The sequence below is a fragment of the Solanum pennellii genome, chromosome 2 (assembly GCF_001406875.1).
Source record: "Solanum pennellii chromosome 2, SPENNV200".
In the NCBI taxonomy this organism is placed as follows: Eukaryota; Viridiplantae; Streptophyta; class Magnoliopsida; order Solanales; family Solanaceae; genus Solanum; species Solanum pennellii.
The window spans coordinates 55,235,302-55,257,326 of NC_028638.1; the positions used below are offsets into that span (position 1 = coordinate 55,235,302).

The 22,025-nt window shown below is 32.1% G+C and overlaps 3 protein-coding genes across 3 annotated transcripts; all 3 read left to right on the top strand.

Moving 5' to 3' along the window:
* Positions 1-481: 481 nt before the first annotated feature.
* Positions 482-5,659, top strand: LOC107009697 (eukaryotic translation initiation factor 3 subunit M). The gene is made up of 10 exons (XM_015209045.2): positions 482-653; positions 2,790-2,919; positions 3,110-3,248; positions 3,330-3,542; positions 3,622-3,760; positions 4,310-4,460; positions 4,540-4,649; positions 4,726-4,823; positions 4,939-5,008; positions 5,234-5,659. The coding sequence occupies exons 1-10, from the start codon at positions 561-563 to the stop codon at positions 5,321-5,323; spliced, it is 1,233 nt and encodes a 410-aa protein (XP_015064531.1). The 5' UTR covers positions 482-560; the 3' UTR covers positions 5,324-5,659.
* A 2,596-nt stretch (positions 5,660-8,255) lies between these two features.
* Positions 8,256-8,570, top strand: LOC107010182. Its single transcript, XM_015209423.1, has one exon. It carries the CDS (start codon positions 8,256-8,258, stop codon positions 8,568-8,570), a length of 315 nt encoding a protein of 104 aa, XP_015064909.1.
* A 5,377-nt stretch (positions 8,571-13,947) lies between these two features.
* On the top strand, positions 13,948-16,858 carry LOC107009674 (receptor-like protein kinase FERONIA). The gene is made up of 2 exons (XM_015209013.1): positions 13,948-15,826; positions 15,962-16,858. The coding sequence occupies exons 1-2, from the start codon at positions 13,948-13,950 to the stop codon at positions 16,696-16,698; spliced, it is 2,616 nt and encodes an 871-aa protein (XP_015064499.1). The 3' UTR covers positions 16,699-16,858.
* Positions 16,859-22,025: the final 5,167 nt, after the last annotated feature.

Consider the following 22,025-nt stretch of genomic DNA (forward strand, 5'->3'; position numbering starts at 1 on the left):
TTATAAAATAGAATTACTATTTAAAAATGCAAATGTATTACATCAAAAAAAATAGTACATACAAAAAAAAAATAGATGTTGGTAACATAGGTATAACATCAATTTATAATCACAATTACATCTCAAGTCATTTATAAATAAATTTAAATACATTACAATCAAATAACTTATTACGTTAAACAAAATAATAATTATAAAAAAGTACATCTAAAAATTTAAGTTTATTATTGTTAAAATTGTAATTGAAAATGTTAAATTTTAAAGTTCATAGTGAGTTAGGAATGATTTTTTTGTATGTTTTCCAAAAAAGTGTTTTCATAAAAACAAAAATATTACAGAATTGTTTTACCAACAAAAAAAAAAAAAACAGGAGGAGAAAGAACCCTATAAAAATAAACAGCACCACGTTGCTTTTACTAGATTACCCTTGGTCTTATTGGCGACTCTCCAACTTTATCCCTATCTAGGGTTTTTTCTTCTCTCCCGACAAAGAGAGTTCTCCGCTGCGCTGCTTGCTGTTCACACTCTCTGCCTCTTGGGAAATTTCGCGGGCGAGGAAAATGACGACGGTGGTTCCTACTTCTGAAGAAGATCCCGTCCTCTCCGTCGTCCGATTTACGGCAGAGATGTCATGGGCGGACGCCGGCGCCGAGGTAATCTATAGCCAGTTTCTTTCACCTTTCTGTTATCGTAGTTATGTTCACTGAAGTAGCACTGTTCTTATAAATGAATTTACGATACGCTCTCAAAAGTTTGATATCTTCTTGTAAATACTGTTCGATGTTACTCTTAAAGAATATTGACTCGGCTTTTGTAGTTTTGTCAATCCGATGGATTGACTTTAGTATCAGTTTATTTAAGAAATAGAATGGAATGGACTAGAAAAGAGGTAAATGGATAGAGTATTCGTAGAGCAAAGCAGGAGTAATTTGGGGATGAAGTAGAAGTTCATCTATTAATCTCCAACAAATTATGTGGATTGGATATATAGGACTCGTAGGAATTCTATTGAGGAGTATACATGGATATAAAATTTGATTGTCCATATGTGGAACTTCTCAATCGACCAAACAGTATATGGAATGGCTGCAGAGGATGCATAAGAAATCATACTCTGATGTATGATTAGGATGCCTAATGTCTAACTCTGTTTTATTAGAAAGAATAGAAAGTTAGAATCTGTTTGATTTATAATTTGTCTTTTGAGCTTTGCGCTAGTGTTGATAAATAAGATCTTAAAGAACACTTCTACCTCTCACTGAGAAAAATTAGAGGTTATTTTGTTTGGGTCTGTGATGAATAGGTTCAAGTGATGAGAGAATTATGACTACCCACTAGAAAGACTAATCCAGTCCATAAGAATGTACCAGAAAATACAACAATCCAGTCGGTGTATTGATCCAGATGGAGGGGCAAAAACATGAATTGAACTTGTAATCTTTTATGGAGATGTCCATAAACCCCCCCCCCCCTGAGAAACAAGAAAAAGAAATCCCAAGGATATGTTATTTGTTTTAGTTTGATTTGTTGTCACTTATGAAATAACGGACTGCATAAATTTAGTGGTTAAGTTTCTTTGCATTCCTTCCCCATTTGTGGATTACACCGGGCATGTTTTTGTTGTTTGTAGTTTCTTTGCATTCCAAAACTGCTCTTTTTCTAGGATTTATGCCAGTATACTTTTGCCAGATATTTTTGTCCCTATTAGAGATTCGATACAATGGAGATTTTGAGCTGTTGTAGTGGGTCATGGTTGTCAAAGAAACTTCTTACTTGCTGAATTTTAGGGGTTACCATATGTAATTTTACACCCCTCTTCATTTTGCCAGCAGTTTTGTGCTCTGCTGTTCTCCAATATCACATGCTTATCTTGAGTCTAAACTCATGTTTTTCTTCCATCTCATTGGAGTTCTTGGAGAAGCGTACAAGAGAAACCATACTTAAAAAAAGTCGCAATATATCCTCTACTCTACTAAATATAGTTGGAAGACTCCTAACTAATTCAGCTCCCAGGGCTTTGGTCTAGTGGTTAGAGCACAATACGTGATTTGTGGGTTAGGCGCGCATGCCAAGTGTTTGAATCTAGTCGCAAACAAAAGCATGGTACGTAAGTGGAGAAGAAACTTGCAAGACCTCTTTGAATGGAAAGATCAGTAGTCTTGCTGAATAACAATTACGTAAAGAGGAGTTATTTGTAAATGATACTCCCTCAGTTTCAAAAAAGAATGACCTATTTTCCTTTTTAGTCCGTTTAAAAAAAAATGACCCCTTTCCTTCTTTGCAACACTTTAATTTCAGCTTTCCACCCACTTTGCATGTTTAAAGCCACAACATAAAAGGACATTTTGGTATATATGATATAGCTTTTATGTAGGACTACAAGATTGAAAAGTCAACTTCAATTTCTTAAACTCCGTGTCAAGTCAAATTAGACTACTCTATTTGAAACGGAGGGAGTAGTGTTTAAAAGACCCAAAAGAAATCCTCAAAGTCCATCCAAAATCATTATAGCATTACGTGAAGCTTCCTATGGCAACAACGACCCAAGCTGATGCCAAATGCAGAGTCATGGTTATGCAATTATGCTTTATACAATCTCTGTTGATTGTAGTCAAACTACTGCTTATTTTGTTGGTGCATTGTGTTAAAATATCGGAGAGAAAGAAACACGGAAATCATATGTTTCAGTAAGTGCCATATGGAATACTATACAAACAGATTGGTGAAAGATTGTTTTGATTGGACCTTTTGGTCGTTGTACAAGTTCTAAATTGGTGATCCATTTATAGACTGCAGAGCCTGAAGTTAATAGATTGTGTGTCGAGGCCCAGAAATGCATGATTGAAGGAAGGTGGTTGGATTTGGTTTCGCTTATGCTCGCTTCTGCAGATATAATATTTTCTAAAGCTTCTGAAAAAGGTAAAACTACATTTCTGCCTCATTCCAATGAACTGCTGATAATGATAGGTCCTGGCCATATAAAAGCAATTATTTGATTGTCTGAGCCAGTTGTTGTCAATTGTCGTCTTATGTTTCTTTTCCCAGTTTCTGTTTCTCCCTTTTTTTTTTTGCTTTTGTGATTAACCGAATATGCTTTTTTTCTGCTCAGATCTTGAGTGTGTTTTCACAATAATGTGCAACCTTGTCAAGAAGCCTGAGAGCTTGGACCAAGTACATGAGATGGCAGAGCTCATATCCGCTAAAATCATTCAACAACCCAATGATAAACCCGCATTGCGCTTGAAAATGTATCTCACTTTGTGTTAATCACTTTGATTTCCTCAAATTTTTTCTGTGGTCTGATTACGTTTTTTCTCATCTCCTTTCAGCTTGTTCAATCTCTACAATCTGTTGGAGAACCCATACAGCCGTTTCTGCGTTTACTTGAAGTCCCTCAAGTTGGCCACTGCCGGGAAGGTTACTGAACACATTTTGCCGTCCATCAAAAAGATGGATAACTTCTTGAAGGAGTGGAATCTTGGAGTCAAAGATCAGAGAGAGCTGTTTCTTGCAATCTCCAACATTTTAAAGGAAAGCAAAGGGTAAGATGGGACTGACTTCTTTTTTGGACTATTTATGCTTATAATGGTGGCTTTTTCTCATACTCGTGCATATTTGCAGCTCTACAAAAGATTCTTTCATGTTTCTTACAAAGTATCTGGAAACCTTTTCGTCTGAAGATGCTTCTAATATGAATGAGGCTAAGGAAGAAGCTGCCCGCGCAATTGTCGATTTTGTCAGATCACCTGATATGTTTAAGGTATTTCTATATTAAAGTGCTCTCTCACTGCAAACAACTGGAGAAGAGGTTTTGACTTGCTCTTTAAGTTACACAAACAACTCAGATAGACTTGTCAAAAAATAAACACACAAAAGAAAAGCTGTCCATAGTAATTTAATCCATCAAGGCTCCTTAATGTGAACAGAAGTCTGACATCCTATCCTATTGTTTAGATCAGTGAAAGGCTTGTCAAATAACTGATCCGATAGTTATTTTAAAATCTCAATTTTCCAAGCTTTCTAGCTGATATTTGATGCAATGGGTGTTCTGTGGTATCACCACTCCACGCATCACAGCTAACCAGAGTGCTTGACAATATAAGCCAGAATGACGTGACTAGTATATTACAATGTTAAATTTTTTTGACTTTTCTGGATGGAGCTGTTTGAATTTGCTATTGCTTAGCTGCCACTACTGTAGAGTAGACCACTATATGATCAGAATGAAGACCTATCAGAAAAAAATGAAGTTTTTGTTCTTATGCGTTCTTGTGTTCCTTAGTTGATTTGTGTCGTTCCAATATGGCAGTGTGACTTGCTAGATATGCCGGCTATAGTCCAGTTGGAGAAAGATGGTCAATATGGTCCAGTATATCAACTTTTGAAGATCTTTCTCACTCAGAGGCTGGATGCTTACTTGGATTTTGAGGCAGCAAATTCAGCATTATTAAAAACCTATGGTAATGTACTTACCTTTGTACTGATCAAGCCATCAATTTTGAAGGGGTTATGGCCTGAAACTTTTGATTGATGTTGTAGGACTTGTCCATGATGACTGTATATCAAAAATGAGGTTGATGTCGTTGGTAGATCTTGGCTTGAATGAATCTAGTCGAATTCCTTATTCTGTCATCAAACAGGCATTGCAGGTACATATCTTGTATTATTTTGTTTGTTGATGTTTCTGCTCTGCATGTAGCTCATTTGGTCTTTTGCTCTTTTCAGATTGATGACATTGAGGTAGAATCGTGGGTTGTTAAGGCAATTACAGCTAAGTTACTTGATTGCAAGATTGATCAAATGAATCAAGTAGTAATAGTGAGGTGTGCTCTCTATAGTCAGCCTTCCTTTACTGTCTCTTCTGTCAGCTGGAGATTTCTTTTAATTTTCTTTCCTGTGATTCGTTGTTTCATTAATTGTTTGGTTGTCATTGTGTAGCCGATGTACGGAGCGTGTGTTTGGTGTGCATCAGTGGCAAGAGCTCCGCACGAAACTAGTGACTTGGAGGGTAAATAATTATTTTTCTACCTAACTTTAACAGTAATCAATCTGGTTTATGCTGGGTTACTACAGATGTTACATCCCCACCCTTCCCTCTCAGATGCGTCCAAAGCATGCTCCTATATTTCTTCTGCCCAAAATACGAAGACAATTTTCAGATGCTCATCATTTTCATTCTTATTTGCAATGGTCGTATGCTTGTATGATTTTGAGTATTGTCTACTCTTTACAGGGCAACATTGCTGGTGTTATCAGCACAGTTCAAGCCAATAAGATTACAGAAGATAGCGCACAGGCAGTGCAAGGTTTAGCAATCCGCTGAGTGTTATTTGTGGCAATCTCTTTTTAATTTTAGAGATTGGATTTAATTGGGATAAACTGTTCACATCTTTTTCAGCTTGAAATTTTGATCATCTTTTTTTTTTGGGGGCAAAAATGTACCATTTGTTAAATTACAGTAGCCATTTTTATTTTGTCCGTCGAGGTTTCGGGCTGTGTTTCAATTTGACGTCTTTGCTTTGTACTTTTAAGTTGACTCCAGTATTTGGAAATAGGTTTTGTTGCCCCGAAAATTCACTTGTTTAGGATATCATACCAGAAGGAATTCCTTACGGGCTGGTATAATTCACTCTTAATGAATTCCAGTTCAGATTAGGTGTTATGATTCGACGCAAATGTCAACTTTTGGTGAGTCTCAAATTCGTTTCGTCATCTTGCAACATCAATTGTGCAACTCATTACAATTTGTTGTTTGATATAAAAGCTGTATTCAAGTTGGTGAGAAATTTTGTTAATAGCGTCGATCTAATCCTGATCCATGCATGGGCAAACTTCAAAGTTAAAGCAGTTCCAAGGTTATTACAGTGGCGGGCTTGTGATTTATAGTCAGTTGGTCAATCTGTATGCATAAAAGTGTGTTTTGCATGTGAAATTGTAGATGTGGTCAAAAGAGGATAAATTTATTGCTCAACCATCAGTTGCGGTGAGTTAAAGTGAATATATGTTGGTGAAAATAATAAATTTTATGTCGGTGAGATTAATAAATTTTAAAAAGTAATGATGTGATTATAAATTTTATTTACATATAAAATAAATGGTTAGTGGATATAAATGTGATTTTGTTTTAACAAAATATGAACTTGTGAATCAATTTTTGTATTAAAAATATCTCACATCATGATATGAAATTTCCATATCATGGATTTTGGAGGATATAAAATCACATATGAAATTGACGTAAAATCACATATTCAAACATTTGATTTCATATTGCAATATGGTACTAGATAGCTCACGCCTACTTTTAAGTTAAAGTTGAATCTATCTTTTATATAAAATAATACTATAAGATAGTGATAATTCCGACACCCTTTAATTCCTGGATATGCCATTGATTGAACTGATTTTAGCCTTTATCAGATCCCAATCCAACCGTCGGAAGCTCCATAGGTAGTGGATGATGGGGTTTCCACTGAATAAAGTTAGGACAAAGGACATGTTTATGTAGGACAAACAAACAAGTAAAGGAAAAGGGTGTCTATTCATCTCTTATCCCAAACTGAGGAGTCTATTTAAACAACATCAAAATTAATCAATTCTTGTAAAAACAAAATCCAACATACTAATATTAAGCATGGAAAGAAAATGTTACAAGAAGATGCTCCTAATTGTACTAGTTGTCAGCATAATAAAGGTGCAACAAGTAATTGGATCAATAGAATGTAATGGGACAAACAGCAACATAGCACCAGATGATGTTGATGAATTCTTGATGGAATCACATACAAGCACTATGATTCTTGCTGGTAATGCTAAAAAGGAGCGTCTATCTTTGAACGCGGCGGGGGATAGAGGAGAGATATGTAAGGAAAATATATACGGTAATTGCATCGATGATAAGAACGTTCACAAAACACGCTGCGTCCCTGGTGTTCGCTGCAAACGTTATGTAATATCCTCCTAAATATTTATGTATTGTTTTAATTGATCTACTCTTGTTTTTACATTTTGTATTTATTATTATCTCTTAACAACTAAGTGTTTTGACTTTTTATACTTAGTAAATTCAAAGTGTTTTGTTTCAACATTAGTGTTACTACTATTACTTTGGTTGAAATAACAAAATCCTGAATTTGTATCAGCAACAAATCGTTTCTTAATGTCTCTGTTTCACATATCTTGTATAAGCTAGCTAGTTCAAAGAGTAACCATTTTTATTTTTGTCTTTTTTTAAAATTTTGTCAAACCAGAGTACCATCTGAAACTTTAATGGCGTTATCTTACCAGGTATAGATATATATATATATTAGTCTATCTGTTTAAAAAAAAAAAGATTCAATTTCCTTTTTAAACATGATTCAATTTCCTTTTTAGTTTGTTTAAAAAAGAATAATTCTTTTCATTTTTTGATAACATTTTAACTTTAATATTTCACGTGATATGTTTAAGATCATAAGATTAAAGGATATTTTGGTACATCTAACATAACTTTAATTTAGAACCATAAAATTAAAAAATTTCTTTCTTTTTTTTAATTCCGTTCCAAGTCTAAGTCAAATTAGATCACTCTTTTTTAAACGGAGGAGGAAGTATATTTTTTTTTTTTAAAGTTGTGTTAGATGTTCGACTATTCCAAGTGCATTGAAGCCAAAAGTTAAACCAATTATTTTTGCATCTTTAATTTCTTTGACTAGGTCAACTCTTGGATATCACTGATTTTTCAGTCCTTCAAAATCAGTTAAACCATTTAATTAAGATTAATACTTATCAGCTAGGTGGAGTCTGTAGGTTCAAATAGGCTTTACTTGGGTTTGATTTCCCATACTGGCATTATAGCAGTTACTACTCAAATTTTATTTTCCATAAGGTTTGCACCTCAAGCTTTGTAGTAAGTAATTAAGTGATATTATTTGAATTTTTTAAAAATTAAAATATTTATATCAAATGTAGTGATGAATGATTCAAAGACATTTTAAAAAATTTCAAAAGTTGAACTCACTCTAGATCCAAATCCAAGCGTCTGCACTATTAAGCCGACGCCATCAACGGTTGAGATCCAATCCACCATACATACATATATAGTTGGTGTAGTATGTTTCCATTAAATGAAGGTAGGACATAGATATATAGGAGTGAGTGAAGTGTGTCCATTCATTTCTTATCCCAGCTACCATTAAAAGCATTAATTGTATGTATCATCTCATATAAAACAACATCAAAGTGAGAAGAAAGGATTAAAATCAATGAGGATGACGATGACGATGATGATGCTCCTTGTGGTACTTGTAACCGTGATAAAGGTGGAATCGGTATCAGAATGTAACGGGACAAGCAGCAGCATAGGTGCTTGTCTTCGGGACGACGATGAATTGTTGATGGAATCAGAAACAAGTAGTAGGATTCTTCTTGCTGCAGGTGGTAATGCTAGATCAGGAAGATTAAATTACAAGGCCACAGGGAAACCAGAGATATGTAATGAACAAATAGTCGGTAATTGCATCGATAATAAGAACGTTAAGGCAACACGCTGCAACTTTGGTACCCGCTGCAAACGCAAAATATCCTCCTAAATATCTTATTTTATGTACAACTCTCCAAGGGTGTCGTTTGCTTTATTTATTTGAACCAATAACATGATCTACTCTTGTTCAAGAAACGAACTACTTTTTTTTTTTTTTTTTACATTTTCTATTTATTTATTTATTGTCTCTTAACAACTAAATGGCTTGATTTTTTATTGTAAATTTTAAGTGTTTTCGTTTGAACAGAATGCTTTATTATGTCTTCAAAGTATTACTATGATTTTCGTTGAAATAACTGTTAGGATCGAATCCAGGCGCACACACTTGACGAATGAAGAACACAAGAACTTCCAAGAGAAAGAGATGAGAAATCTAGAGAGAAAAAAAGAGAAACCAATATTTCGTGATAACATCCGTGAGTAAATTTTCACGGCGGTGGGGTATATATATTAATAAATCAGAGTATTTTTTGTTACAGAGAATAAATGGAAAATAAATAGTACAGCCTAATAATAACAAAATATTAATCAGGCTCCACAACCTAACAATATTAGTAATAAACAGTAATTTATGACAGTACATCAAATATTAATCAGGCTCCACAACCTAACAATAACAAAATCCTGAATTCACCTATACGCAATTACTAAGATTATTTCCACTTATTTGTACACGATTCAAAACATGAGCAACAAAGCGCTAAAATAAGTCGTTTCATAATGTTCTGTTTCACGTTTCTGGTATATGGTAGCTTAGAGAGGAACGTCTTTTTATTTTACTCATTCTTTTAAAAAAAATTTGTCAAGTCAAATCTCATGTGTTTTCATTAAGGTTTAAATATTTTAAATTTGAATAATTAATATGTTGTCTTTAGATCTGAAACTTTATGTAGGCGTTTGACCATGCGATACCATATCAGGAAATAGTATCATGCATGAGATGGAATAAGTGTTCAACATGTCATTTCACGCTGATTCCATATTATAACTTCATGAGATGTGATATCATATTCTCAAAAAAACATGATATGAAAATTACATGGTCATTCCATATCAAGATTTGAGATATTTTAATACAAAAATTAATCTACAAGTTTATATTTTGTTAAAACAACCCTACATTTATATATCTACTAATCATTTATTTCATATTTTGTAAGTAAAATTTATAATCACATCATTACTTTTAAAAATTTATTATTCTCATCGACATATAGTCAATTTAACTCATACCAACCGATTGTTAAAGTGATGAAATATTTATGGTCTATAAACATGAAAATATAGTTGCGGATGATATTGACCAACAAATGAATCAAAATAACAATATTGGTTCGTCTTCTCAATCACATGATCGATAAATGCAAGTTCAACGTAGGAAATTGTTCGTACTATATGGGAGGATTATATTAAAAACTAGTACACTACAATTTATGTTCAATTTTTTTTAAATTAAATTAAAGCTAGATGAAACAATTACATAAGTGGAGAATAAATATCTTTATAGTAATTTATTATACAATTTTATAATTTTTTATTTAATAAGATTGAATAAACAACTGTGTGAAACTGATTACAATTTGTTGTATGATGTAAAAACTGCATTCAAGTTGGTGATAAATTTTGTTTAGAGCGTCGATCTGAGATCCATGGGCAAACAAGCAGGTCCAATGTTATTACAGTGGCGGGTATGTGATTTATAGTCAGTAGGTCAATCTGTACGCATAGAAGTGTTTTTTGTATGTGAAATTGTAGATGTGGTCAAAAGTGAATGAGGCGGAGTATGGGTCCATGGATAGGTATATTTATCTTAGGGAAAAGGATTTGATATATCCTTAACTTTGTCATTTAGAGTTGATATACCCCTTGTTATGAAAGTGGCTCATATATACCCCTACTTGTAAACAAATGACTCACATATATCCTTTTCCTTTAACGGAAATGAAAACATTAATTTTAATCTAAATTTTTATTATTTTTTTCTAAAAAATATAATCCCATATGAGTAAATTTAATCCTCGTCAAACATATTTTTTTGACTTTTTTTTTGTTTCAATGACTAATTTATAATTATTATTTTGATAATCAAATTTATTTATGTTTCACTAAGATTTTGTAAAACTTATTGTAGATGACCAAATTTTTTCTTCGAATACGAAATTAAATTACAATACACACACAAAAAATAGTTTAATCTTTTTTTTCTTTAAACTAAGTAATGAAAGAAAAAAAATAAAATAAGAATAAGAAACTCAAATAATTATAATAAAAGAAGTCAAAAAATAATTTATGCATGAAAAAAATTAAAATATACCTTGAACTTTGACAGAAGAATCATATATACCCCTAAATATTTTTTTTAATAAATTAGAAGTAATAAATATAAATTTAAAACTAATTTGTTAACTTCCGTTAAATGAAGGGTATATGTGAGCCATTTTGTAACGGCAGGGGTATATGTGAACCGTTTGTATAACGGTAAGGGCATATATGAGTCACTTTTATAACGGTAAGGGCATATATGAGCCATTTTTTTATGATTATATCTAAGATAATCTTTAAAAGAAAGAGATATTAATGATTTGTGGATCCACCTTTGGTTGAACTCATTGTACCCTTTGGAGATGAAAATCCAACGGTCTACACTTTTAAGACGAGTAGTTGAGGTTGAGCATTGTGAAATTAGGTCTTAGGTCTAACTCGCACATCAAAAGTTAGCTCAAAGGGAGAAGGATTGTCCAAACCTTATAAGGAGTTTACCCATATCATCAAACACCGATGTGAGACTTTTGTTATTCTTTAACAAGCATACATGGCTGATGGACAAACAAAGACTAGACTATATATCAAGTCAATTAAATTAAAAAAAAAAGGTATCCATTCATATCTTATCCCAGTGTGGGCATTAACTGTATATTTAAACAACATCAAAGTGAGAAAGGAATAGGTAACTCAATCAATTCTTGTAAAAAATAAAACAAAATCCAATATACTAATGTTAAGCATGGAAAGAAAATGTTACAAGAAGATGCTCCTAATTGTACTAGTTGTAACCATAATAAAGGTGCAACAAGTAACTGAAGCATTAGATGATGTTGATGAATTCTTGATGGAATCACAAACAAGCACTATGATTCTTGCTGGTAATGCTAGAGACCAACATCTATCTTTCGACGCGACGGGGAGTAAAGGAGAGATATGTAAGGAAAATATTAAAGGTAATTGCATCGATAATAAGAACCTTAACGCACAACACTGCACCTATGGTAGCCGTTGCAAACATGATGTAATATCCTCGTAAATATATGGTCTCCAAAGGCCTGTTTAATTTGCTTTACTAGCTTGAACCAATTAATAATATCTTCTCTTGTCTTGTTTGAAGAAATGAACTTCTTGTATGTATTTGTTGTGTGTCTTGAGTACTAAATGCTTACCAAATTGATGATGGTGTTTTATCTGACTCCAATTCAATTACAATTGGTCTCAAAACTCTAATATATCACTATGATTTTGGTTGAAATAACAAAATCGTGAAAAGGTATTAACAATTACTAAGATTATATTTGTACACGATTGAAAACATGAGCAACAAAGTGCTAAAATAAATCGTTTCTTAATGTCTATTTCACGTTTCTGGTCTGAGCTAGCTCAAAGAGGAATGACTTTTAATTTACTCATTTTCGATAATTTGTCAAGCCCGACCTCATTTAATTGCATTAAGATTTAAATATCTAAATTTAAATATACATCTGAATGATTACTATATTGTCTCTATATCTGAAACATTAAATGATTAACTTGTCATAATTAGTGTGTTGAGAAAAAATCTAATGAAATTCAGTTCAAACTTATTGAATTTGCTTTAAATCGCGTCAAAGGATACTGAAGATTACCATTGAAGCAGGGAGGATTGTCCACTTTTACTTGTTCACTATATTAAAAGTATATTTTTATTTTTAGTTGTTACTATTAGCATATCAAGAAAAAAAATTATTTTTCCCTACTGTTAGAGCGATCAATATGAGCTTATCCCACGAGGCCAGCCCAACCCAACCCTCAAAATAAGTGGGGTTGGGGTTTTTTTTGGCCATTTAGGAAAGAGACTTTTTAGCACAACCCTTGGCCCAGTCATACCTGCAAGCCGTGAGCTATTAATTTTTAAAAATATTCTTAATAGTGTTTTATTTATAAATATCTTTATAAATAAAAAATCAAGTCTTTTGCAATATCATCTTGTATGGTTAATTGTAGATGAAGATGATCTCTCAAGAAAACAATATCACACGTTGATTGAAATGTGATCTATGGTGGAAGCGGAAGTAGAGTCGTAAAATTTTAATTTGTGGGTCATGTAATATTTTGCAATTTAGATTTGTTAAGTATTTAGGTTGCCTTGTGTTGCTGGAAATCTTTTAAACTAGCTAGTTTTTTTGTGAGAGATGGTGGAATGATCAACATTTATCCGCTAAATCTTACTGGCTACTATATATTTTTGTAAGTATTCTCCGAAGTATGATTCATAAATGTACTTTGTAAGTATTCACCGAAGTGTGTGATTTATAAGAGAGTTGACATTATTTATTTTTTGGTTGAAGGGCTAACCCATGGCCTGGTTAGGGCTAGATTGTACTGCTATTTTACAGGCTCTTTAATTAAAAGGGTCAACCCGTCCCAACCCTTATAACTCTCTAGCCCGTTAGAATTGAATTAGGTTGGGTGGGCCAGCCCATTTTATCGGCTCTAGTTACCGTCAACTATAATAATTTATTCCCAAACTAAAGGTAAAACATGAGGCAAAAGATAGTAAAAGTGAATGGGGGAGTAGTTGCTTTTGTGTCACCAAGTAGCATCGCCAGAAAAAGGAAGACCAAAACATTCATATTCAATGCTGTAAGAATAGAGAGTGTGAGAAAGGACACACAATTCAGGTAGGATATTAACTTTAACTAGTGCAATAAACATGAAAGTTGGTGAGTGATGGCTTTCTATGCCCTTGAAAATATCTTTCATCTTTGAAATTATTTGCTTCATACCTGATTACCCATATAATTCCAAGTAATATTTTTAACATTGTTTCCAAATATATAAATTTTATTCAACAAACTTAGAGCATCAAATGTCTGAAATCACAATTTTAATCTCAAAATTTTAACCATTTCACAAGTATTTAACAGACAAAGTGTTAAAAAATAATTTGATAACAAAAAGTAATAATCAAAGAGAACTTATTACAGCATCTGAAATTATTTACTGATCATGAAAAACACTAGCTATGACTAAAGAAGAAGACTGGGTCAACTTTGGCATATGAACCACAGATAAAAGAAGAGGAAATGCCTTGAGAGTCAACACTCAAGTCTTGCCAATGGTTGTGTATAATTAATTCTTCCTTGGAACAACTAATATCTCCTTACACCCAACTCCCCATGGCAACCATTACTTTACTTTTCTTTCTCTTCTTACAACTCATAACCGCCACTATTTCTACCACGTCGCCACCGTATAACGCCACAGTCTTTGTCTTGCTTAACTGTGGCGCACAATCAGCCACCACCGACGATACTCACCGTCGATGGGATACTGATACTCACTTTCCAAATTTCTTACCTTCCGACTTTTCAAGCATATCCACAACAGCCACAGCTCTTGAACAAGATCCTTCGGTCAATAGAATTCCTTATACGACTGGTGTTCGTATTATGAGATCTCAATTCACCTACACTTTCCGTGTTACCCCTGGCACAATATTCCTCCGTCTCTATTTCTACCCTGCCAATTACTACGGTTTCAACAAAGCTGATTCTTTTTTCTCCGTCACAGCTAATAATTTAACCCTCTTGAGTAACTTCAGTGCTTTCTTCACTGTCTCTGCAAGTAGTAGTAAAGCTGTTCAAAAAGAATATGTCATCAATGTTGATGAAACACAGATGCTCAAATTAACCTTTTCTCCTTCACCAAACTCTTATGCTTTTGTTAATGGGATTGAGATACTTTCTATGCCAACTGATCTTTACATCCATGGAGACGTCAAATTGACTGGGCATACTAATACATATAACATCAATAATAGCACTGCTCTTGAAACTTTGTACAGGCTGAACGTGGGAGGCAATTTAGTTGCAAGCACAGAGGATACAGGGATGTATCGTGTATGGGATTCAGATAACGCATTTGTTGTTGGATTAGGCTATCAAACTCCTCATTTTGATGATGCCAACATCACTTACACTTCTGAAACCCCGAATTATACTGCGCCAACCATAGTTTACACAACCTCTAGGACTATGGCCAATTACAGCCCGGGACTGGATTGGGAATTCCCTCTAAACTCTGGCTTCTTCTATCTTTTCAGGCTCCATTTTTGTGAGATTCAGCCGGAAGTTAAAGAAATAAACGATAGAAGTTTTTCCATTTCTATCGGAAACCAAAAAGCCGAGCGAGAGGCTGATGTAATACAATGGAGTGAAGGCTGGAGAATCCCTGTGTACAAAGACTATGTGGTTAACGTTAGAAACCGAGATGGTGCGCAAAACGTGACGCTTAATTTGAGTCCTAACCCAGATTCTGCATATCAAAATGCTATCTTAAATGGCTTAGAAATTTTCAAGTTGAACGACTCCAATGGAAACCTCTCCGTGCCGAATCCTGAAGTTTTCTTTCCGAATAATTCACCACCAAACAACAATAAGAAAAAGAAATCATCACACGTCATTGCTGTTATCACTGCAGTGGCTGTTATTAGCGGAATTGCTCTGTTTTCAATTCTCTGTTTCTTGATTTTCCGGCGGTGGAGAAGGGGAAAAGATCTTCATACAAGCGTTACAAAGTCATCATGGATCCCTTTGTCAATTACATCGGACTCAACCCAAAGGACAGGCGGCTCACGCTCATCATCACTACCATCCGATCTGTGCCGACACTTTTTACTAGAAGAGATAAAAACTGCAACAGGCAATTTTGACGAAAAATTTGTGATTGGTTATGGAGGTTTTGGTAATGTGTACAAAGGGTACATAGACAACGGTGCAACCATAGTTGCAGTCAAGAGGTTGAATCCTTCATCAAAGCAAGGAGTCCGCGAGTTTGAAACAGAGATTCACATGTTGTCAAAGCTAAGGCATGTGCATCTAGTGTCCTTAATTGGTTATTGTGATGATAAGAATGAGATGATCTTGGTTTATGATTACATGGCTCATGGAACTCTTCGTGATCACTTGTACAATACTGATAATGCTCCACTTCCATGGAAGAAACGCCTCGAGATTTGCATTGGCGCAGCAAAAGGATTGCATTATCTCCATACAGGTATACGGTTAATCTCACTCTGATATCACGTTGAAGTGTGTATAGTAATTTACTGGTAAAAAAGATAAAGATTAATTATTTAAACATAATAATTGTTATCTATAGTAGATATGATGGTTAAATTTAATTTCACAGGTAAAAAGGATATCATCATTCATCGAGATGTGAAGTCAACCAACATTTTATTGGATGATAAATGGGTTGCTAAGGTTTCAGATTTTGGGTTATCCAAAATCGGTCCACTTAGTGGATCAGGAAAAACCCATGTTAGCACTGTTGTGAAAGGAAGCTTTGGATATCTAGATCCTGAATACTATAAGCGACAACAATTGACAGAAAAATCTGATGTGTATTCTTTTGGGGTAGTGCTATTCGAAGTGTTGTGCGCTAGACCAGCATTAATTCCTAACATGCCGAAAGGGCAAGTGAATTTGGCTGATTGGGCTTGTAGGAGCCGTAAAAAAGGAAATCTTCAACAAATAATTGATCCAAATTTGGAAGGACAAATCGCGCCAGAGTGCTTAAACAAGTTTGCAGAAGCAGCATACAATTGCTTGAAGGATCAAGGAGTCCAAAGGCCATCAATGAATGACATTGTTTGGAATTTGGAATTTATATTAAAGCTTCAAGAAGCAGCTGATAATAGAGGTCACAAAATGGAATTGAACAGTGATCCGACTAGCCCGTCTTTCCCATTGATTATGAATGATCATACCAATATATCTACAGATGAAGGATTCGAGGAATTTTCAGGTTCAAATAAAGTTGGAGAAAAATACACAAGCAGTGCTTCATCCATGACCACAACTAGTGATGACAAATTGAAGAGTGAAACCATTTTCTCTGAGATTTTGAATCCATCGGGACGATGATATTGTTACAACTAGTATGATAAATTACATATTAGTTCTTCTCTGATTCCTTTTTCGTTTTGTTGAATTTATGTCCTTATTATATGTAGATGACAAACTGAAACCATTATTCAGAAGTATATAAGCTATAAAATACTTTCATTATATTTTGTTGAGTGAACTTTGCTTCCTCTTTTTGTTTGTTTTGAATCTTTTGCTTTTTTATTTCCCATTTAATATCTCGTATCTATACTAAAACGAACGAAGATCTCTTCATACTAAAAGCATAACCCTGAGATCTCTAATTATTTGTTTGGTTACCTGAAATACACTACTCTCATTTGATGTGTCATCGTCACTCATATGCAATAATATTCAAATGATGGGATCCACAACATTATTAAACGGGAAAAAAGTTGATGTCGTAAGAGAAAATACCTCTTATATCATTAGTTAATAAACATGCAAAAGTATATACATTTTTTTTTCCTTTTCATTTTTCTTTTTTTATTGTTGAAAAGTCAGTTCAAAATTAACAAAAAATCATCCAAAAATTCGAATCACATAAGTCTTTAGTCTATATGGCCAAGAGGAATTATTGAGCGGAACATAACAAAGACTTGCATTAAGAAAAGTCTTTTGGTATGGCCTACAAGAAAAGATAGACACCCCAATTAACAATTTTTATATTTATTTCTATTGTTTTTTATCTTTTTCCTTTTAGTATCCTCCTGGTTACCTATATGGTTCCCATTTTTAGTGCAATAAAGTCCTATTATTTGCACATTAAATTTCTCAGTCATTGTTTGACTAGGTTAACTCTTGAAGTACTTAATTGATTTTTGAGTGGTAGTTGAAAAATAATATCACTTAAACAGTCTATAATTAACACAACCTCCATATGAGCATTTATGAACTTGTCACCGAATTTTCACAAATGTCTCAATTGATATGTTTTTGTTGAATTTACTCCCTCTGTCTGAAATTTTTTGTCATGTTATGCTTATCGAAAGTCAATTTAATTATATATATATATATATTATAGCGAATAATATTCAGAAGTATAAAATACTTCCACCATTTTTTTTCTTGGATAGATTAGTGAAGTTCCATTGATATGGCCCTACGAAGAAGATTTTTAAGCTGAAGAAAACAAATTAATCACATCAAGAAAAAGATCTTTCATATTTCACTTGCCCTTAACAAAGCTAAAACACAAAGACTCGGACTAGTCGTCTTGATAATAATAATTTTTAAAAAAAGTTAGGATTCTTTTAATGTGTTATCATCACGTACAAAATAATATAAATATGATCGAGAAAAGACATAAAATTATCATCAAAGTTATTTCAAATTTTTAAAGAGATATCTTAATTTTACTTGTGTCCTATTACCCTATTAAACAACTTAAAAATAGAATGTATATCCCATTTTTCACTCAATATCACTTGTACAAAAATATTTATATGTTACGCACTAATAATTACTTGTCACGTGTTAAAAATAATTTTAAATTATTTTTATCTAATTTCTTTGTATTTCTTTTTTCTTCTTTTTTCTCTTTCTTTTTCACCTCAACTATATACTTTCTTTTTTCTCTTTCTTCTTCACCTCAACTCTGTTCTTTCCCATTCTCTTTTTGCTGCAAGAATCTTCAAATTTATTGTGCTGAGCCGCTGAGCAGATTTCGCAACAGTAGTATTAATTTTTAATCAAATTACTATTGATTAATTTATTTATGAAATAAATATTATTAAATAATTAAAATTTAAATATTCAAATATTACTAAATCAAAATCTGATATTTAAATCACCACCTTCTCCAATTGAATTTTTCATAGTTTAACTATTTCCAGATTCCAATCTTGATTTGTAAGAGAAAAAAATCACTAAACTAATTTATTTTATTTTTTTTTTAAAAAAAAGAAACTCAATAACATTAGTTTTTAAAAAAAAACGCCATAAAGGAAAAAAAAGAAATGAAGGAAGACATGAATGCTCAAGAAATATGGGTAAGCTGATGATGGTAGGGAAGATGAGAAAAAAAATTTGAAAAATTAAAAATTATTCTTAATAAAGTTAAAAAAAATAATTAATACATGAGTTTTTACATTTTTTTCTCAATAAGGCATATTGGAGGTGCCAAATGACAATTTTACATTGGTATGAAGCTGTATCAGCAGTGCTTCACGCGCCCATATGCTGTGAAAACACGAGTGATGTTAAAATTAGTTAAAATGATATATTCATTGAAGATTTAAATAGTTTCGTGGGATAATAGGACACTAGTAAAGTTAAAATGTCTTTTTAAAAATTTGAAACAATTTTAATGGTAATTTTATGTCTTTTATCAATATGATCCACGATATCTTCACAAAATTATCAACAAGATCATACGATTACTTTCAAAAAGTATAAAAAAAAACTATTTTACTTGCCCTTAACAAAATTTTAATATCATAAAAGATCATACGATCTTTCTGTTTTTTTTTTGGTCAAGGACCTTCATGTTTTAATATAATATAGATGAAAGTTAATACTCCCCCCCTCCTACTTTATTTGATACTTTTTAGATTTTAAATTTAAACAAGTTTATTTTTTATCGTAAATTTTTTATCGATCTTTTTAAACACTTTGAATTATCAATTATTATGAATTATAATACTTTTTACGAAGTTTACAAATATATAAATTACATTTTAAGAAAACTGATGATATCATGCGTAAATTCATGATTAAACTTATATTGTTTGACTTTTAAAAAAATGTGTCACATGAATTAGGACAAATAGAATAATATTTTCATCTTGAAAAAATACATATAAGGAAGCTATTTCTTAAATTACTAATCTTACTCATCTTAATAAGGTAACCATCCTCCACTTATTATTAACTAGTGGTTTGATATGTGGTGTGAAGTATAGTTATTTTAGGGATAAAATGTAGGACTATTTTATTTTGCGTTTGGTTAGAGGTATTAGACAATTTTGAGATTATTTATCCTATAATTTATACCTTAGTGATAGAATAAGTTATCCTTCATACATGGTGGAATAACTTATCATGTGATAACTTATTGTGAAATCAAAATAATGCTTGGATTGACTTAAAAGTTGATCAAACTTATTTTTAAATTTTTTAAAATATTTGACAAATATAAAAATAATTTAAATACAACTTAAAATGACTTTGTGAAATTAGGTCTTAGGCCTAACTCACACCCCAAAAGCTAGCTCAAAGGGAGGAGGACCCAGTGCTTAGCATCTGGTGCGTGGGCAATTTTAATTTTGGGGACCCCAGCATCGGGTGAGACGGGCCCTGCTTTGATACCATGTGAAATTAGGTCTTAGGCCTAACTCACACTCCTTATAAGGAGTCCACCCATCTCATTAACCACCGATGTGGGACTTTTGTCATTCTTTAACAGACTTTAAAAAGTTATAAACAAAAAATAGATCTCTTTCCACTTTTAATTTTTTAACTTAAAAGCTAATATTTTTTTAAATCCAAACAATCTTTAATTATTTTGAGATGACGTACTCTTAACCACATGACTAGAGAACACACACTCGTGTTATGTCATTGGTTAATAAACATGCAAAAGTAAATACTACTTATTTAATTTCTTCTTTGTCAATTTTCGTTAGTGTTGAAAAGTCATGTCAAAATTTAACAATCATTCAAATTCCAAAGATAACAACCCAAAAAACTTCTATTTCACGTACTCACATGGCCTACTGTTCCTGTGGAAAACAATTATTGAGGTGGAACATAACAAAGACTATCGAAATTGACACCAATTAACTAGTTTTCTTCATTATTTCCTTTTTCGTTTTTGTATTTTCTTAGGTACATATATGGTCCCCATTTTAGTGCAATAATTTTTTATTTTTAGATTGGCAGCCGAGCGGTGCGGGGCGGATCGAAGCTTAATCGGTTAAAAGTTTTAATCCATTTCGTTTCACCCCACATAATATATTTTTTTTATTTGTCTCATCCGTTCTGCATAGACTCGCTATGCATATTTTTTAAATATTTTTCTAGTTAAATTTGACACTAAAAAAATAAATTCATTTTTGTCATTAAATTATATTAATTTAAGAGGAGAGTGACTTAAAATTCATTTTTTAGAGGTCAATTGAAAAAAATATAAGATATTATATTATTTTTTATTGAATCATTTTCATTTAATATCTTGAATATTTTAGAAGTTTTAAGAATATTATTTTAATAAATAATATTCTATTACTCTTATAACATATAAAAAGTTAAAATTAAATTTTTAAACATATATATTTCAGATACCAATTATCCGCTCTACGACACCCTATTATTTTATAAAAAAACAATCAATTAACCCGCCTCGCATCCCATCCGCCACAAAACCATAAATCCGCTCCATCCCACTGTAATAGCACCTTTAATTTCTCTTGCCTTTCTTTGACTAGGTCAACTCTTGGATATCACTGATTATTCAGTCCATCAAAATCAGTTAACCATATAATATAATTTCATTTTCTATTTGTTGTACAAAATTTTTACCATTATATACATATTTTATATAATTTTTATTCGAATTTGCTCTTCTGAAAAGTCACTGCTTTTGATTTCTTCCTTTTTTTTAAATTTGTATTAATTATATTTGTTATCACGACTTTTCAAATAACATTTTTCATTATAAAATGATAATATATACATTCTTTTCCACCTTCTCGAGTTTGTTTTTATCACTTCCTGAATTTTTTATGTTATTCTGTTTTAGAGTTTAACAACAATCATTCATGCTGAATGATAATTAACAGGTTTATGATTTCTCTAAAATGCAAATAAATAATAAGATTAAGAATATTGCATGAATGTGTGGAGAGGGAAAAATTTAAGGAAACTTACATAAATATATTATAATAAAAAAATATTTATCATTTATAACAATAATATTTTTTTCACTTGATCACTTTTAATTCATTTATAATACAAGTTTAATACATATTATAAGGAACAATTTATTATTCACATATAATACAAGTTTTAATGATGAATAATATATTTATCACACATTTTAATTTTTAATATACTTATAATACAATGTGACAATTTTTTACTAAACAAACATAATATATTTTTAAAAAATAATTATAATTCAAATATATTGCATACATAATTCACTTTTAATGCATATTACAGATTTATCACAACATTGCTATAAATGATAATAAACAAAAAGTATCGCTAAAATCAGTAATTATTTTTTAAAATGTATTAATTCATGTAATTTTTTCAAAATTCAATATGAGAAAGGGACTAGAGATTACTATTCTCCACTAATTATATAGTATTAAGTTAATTAG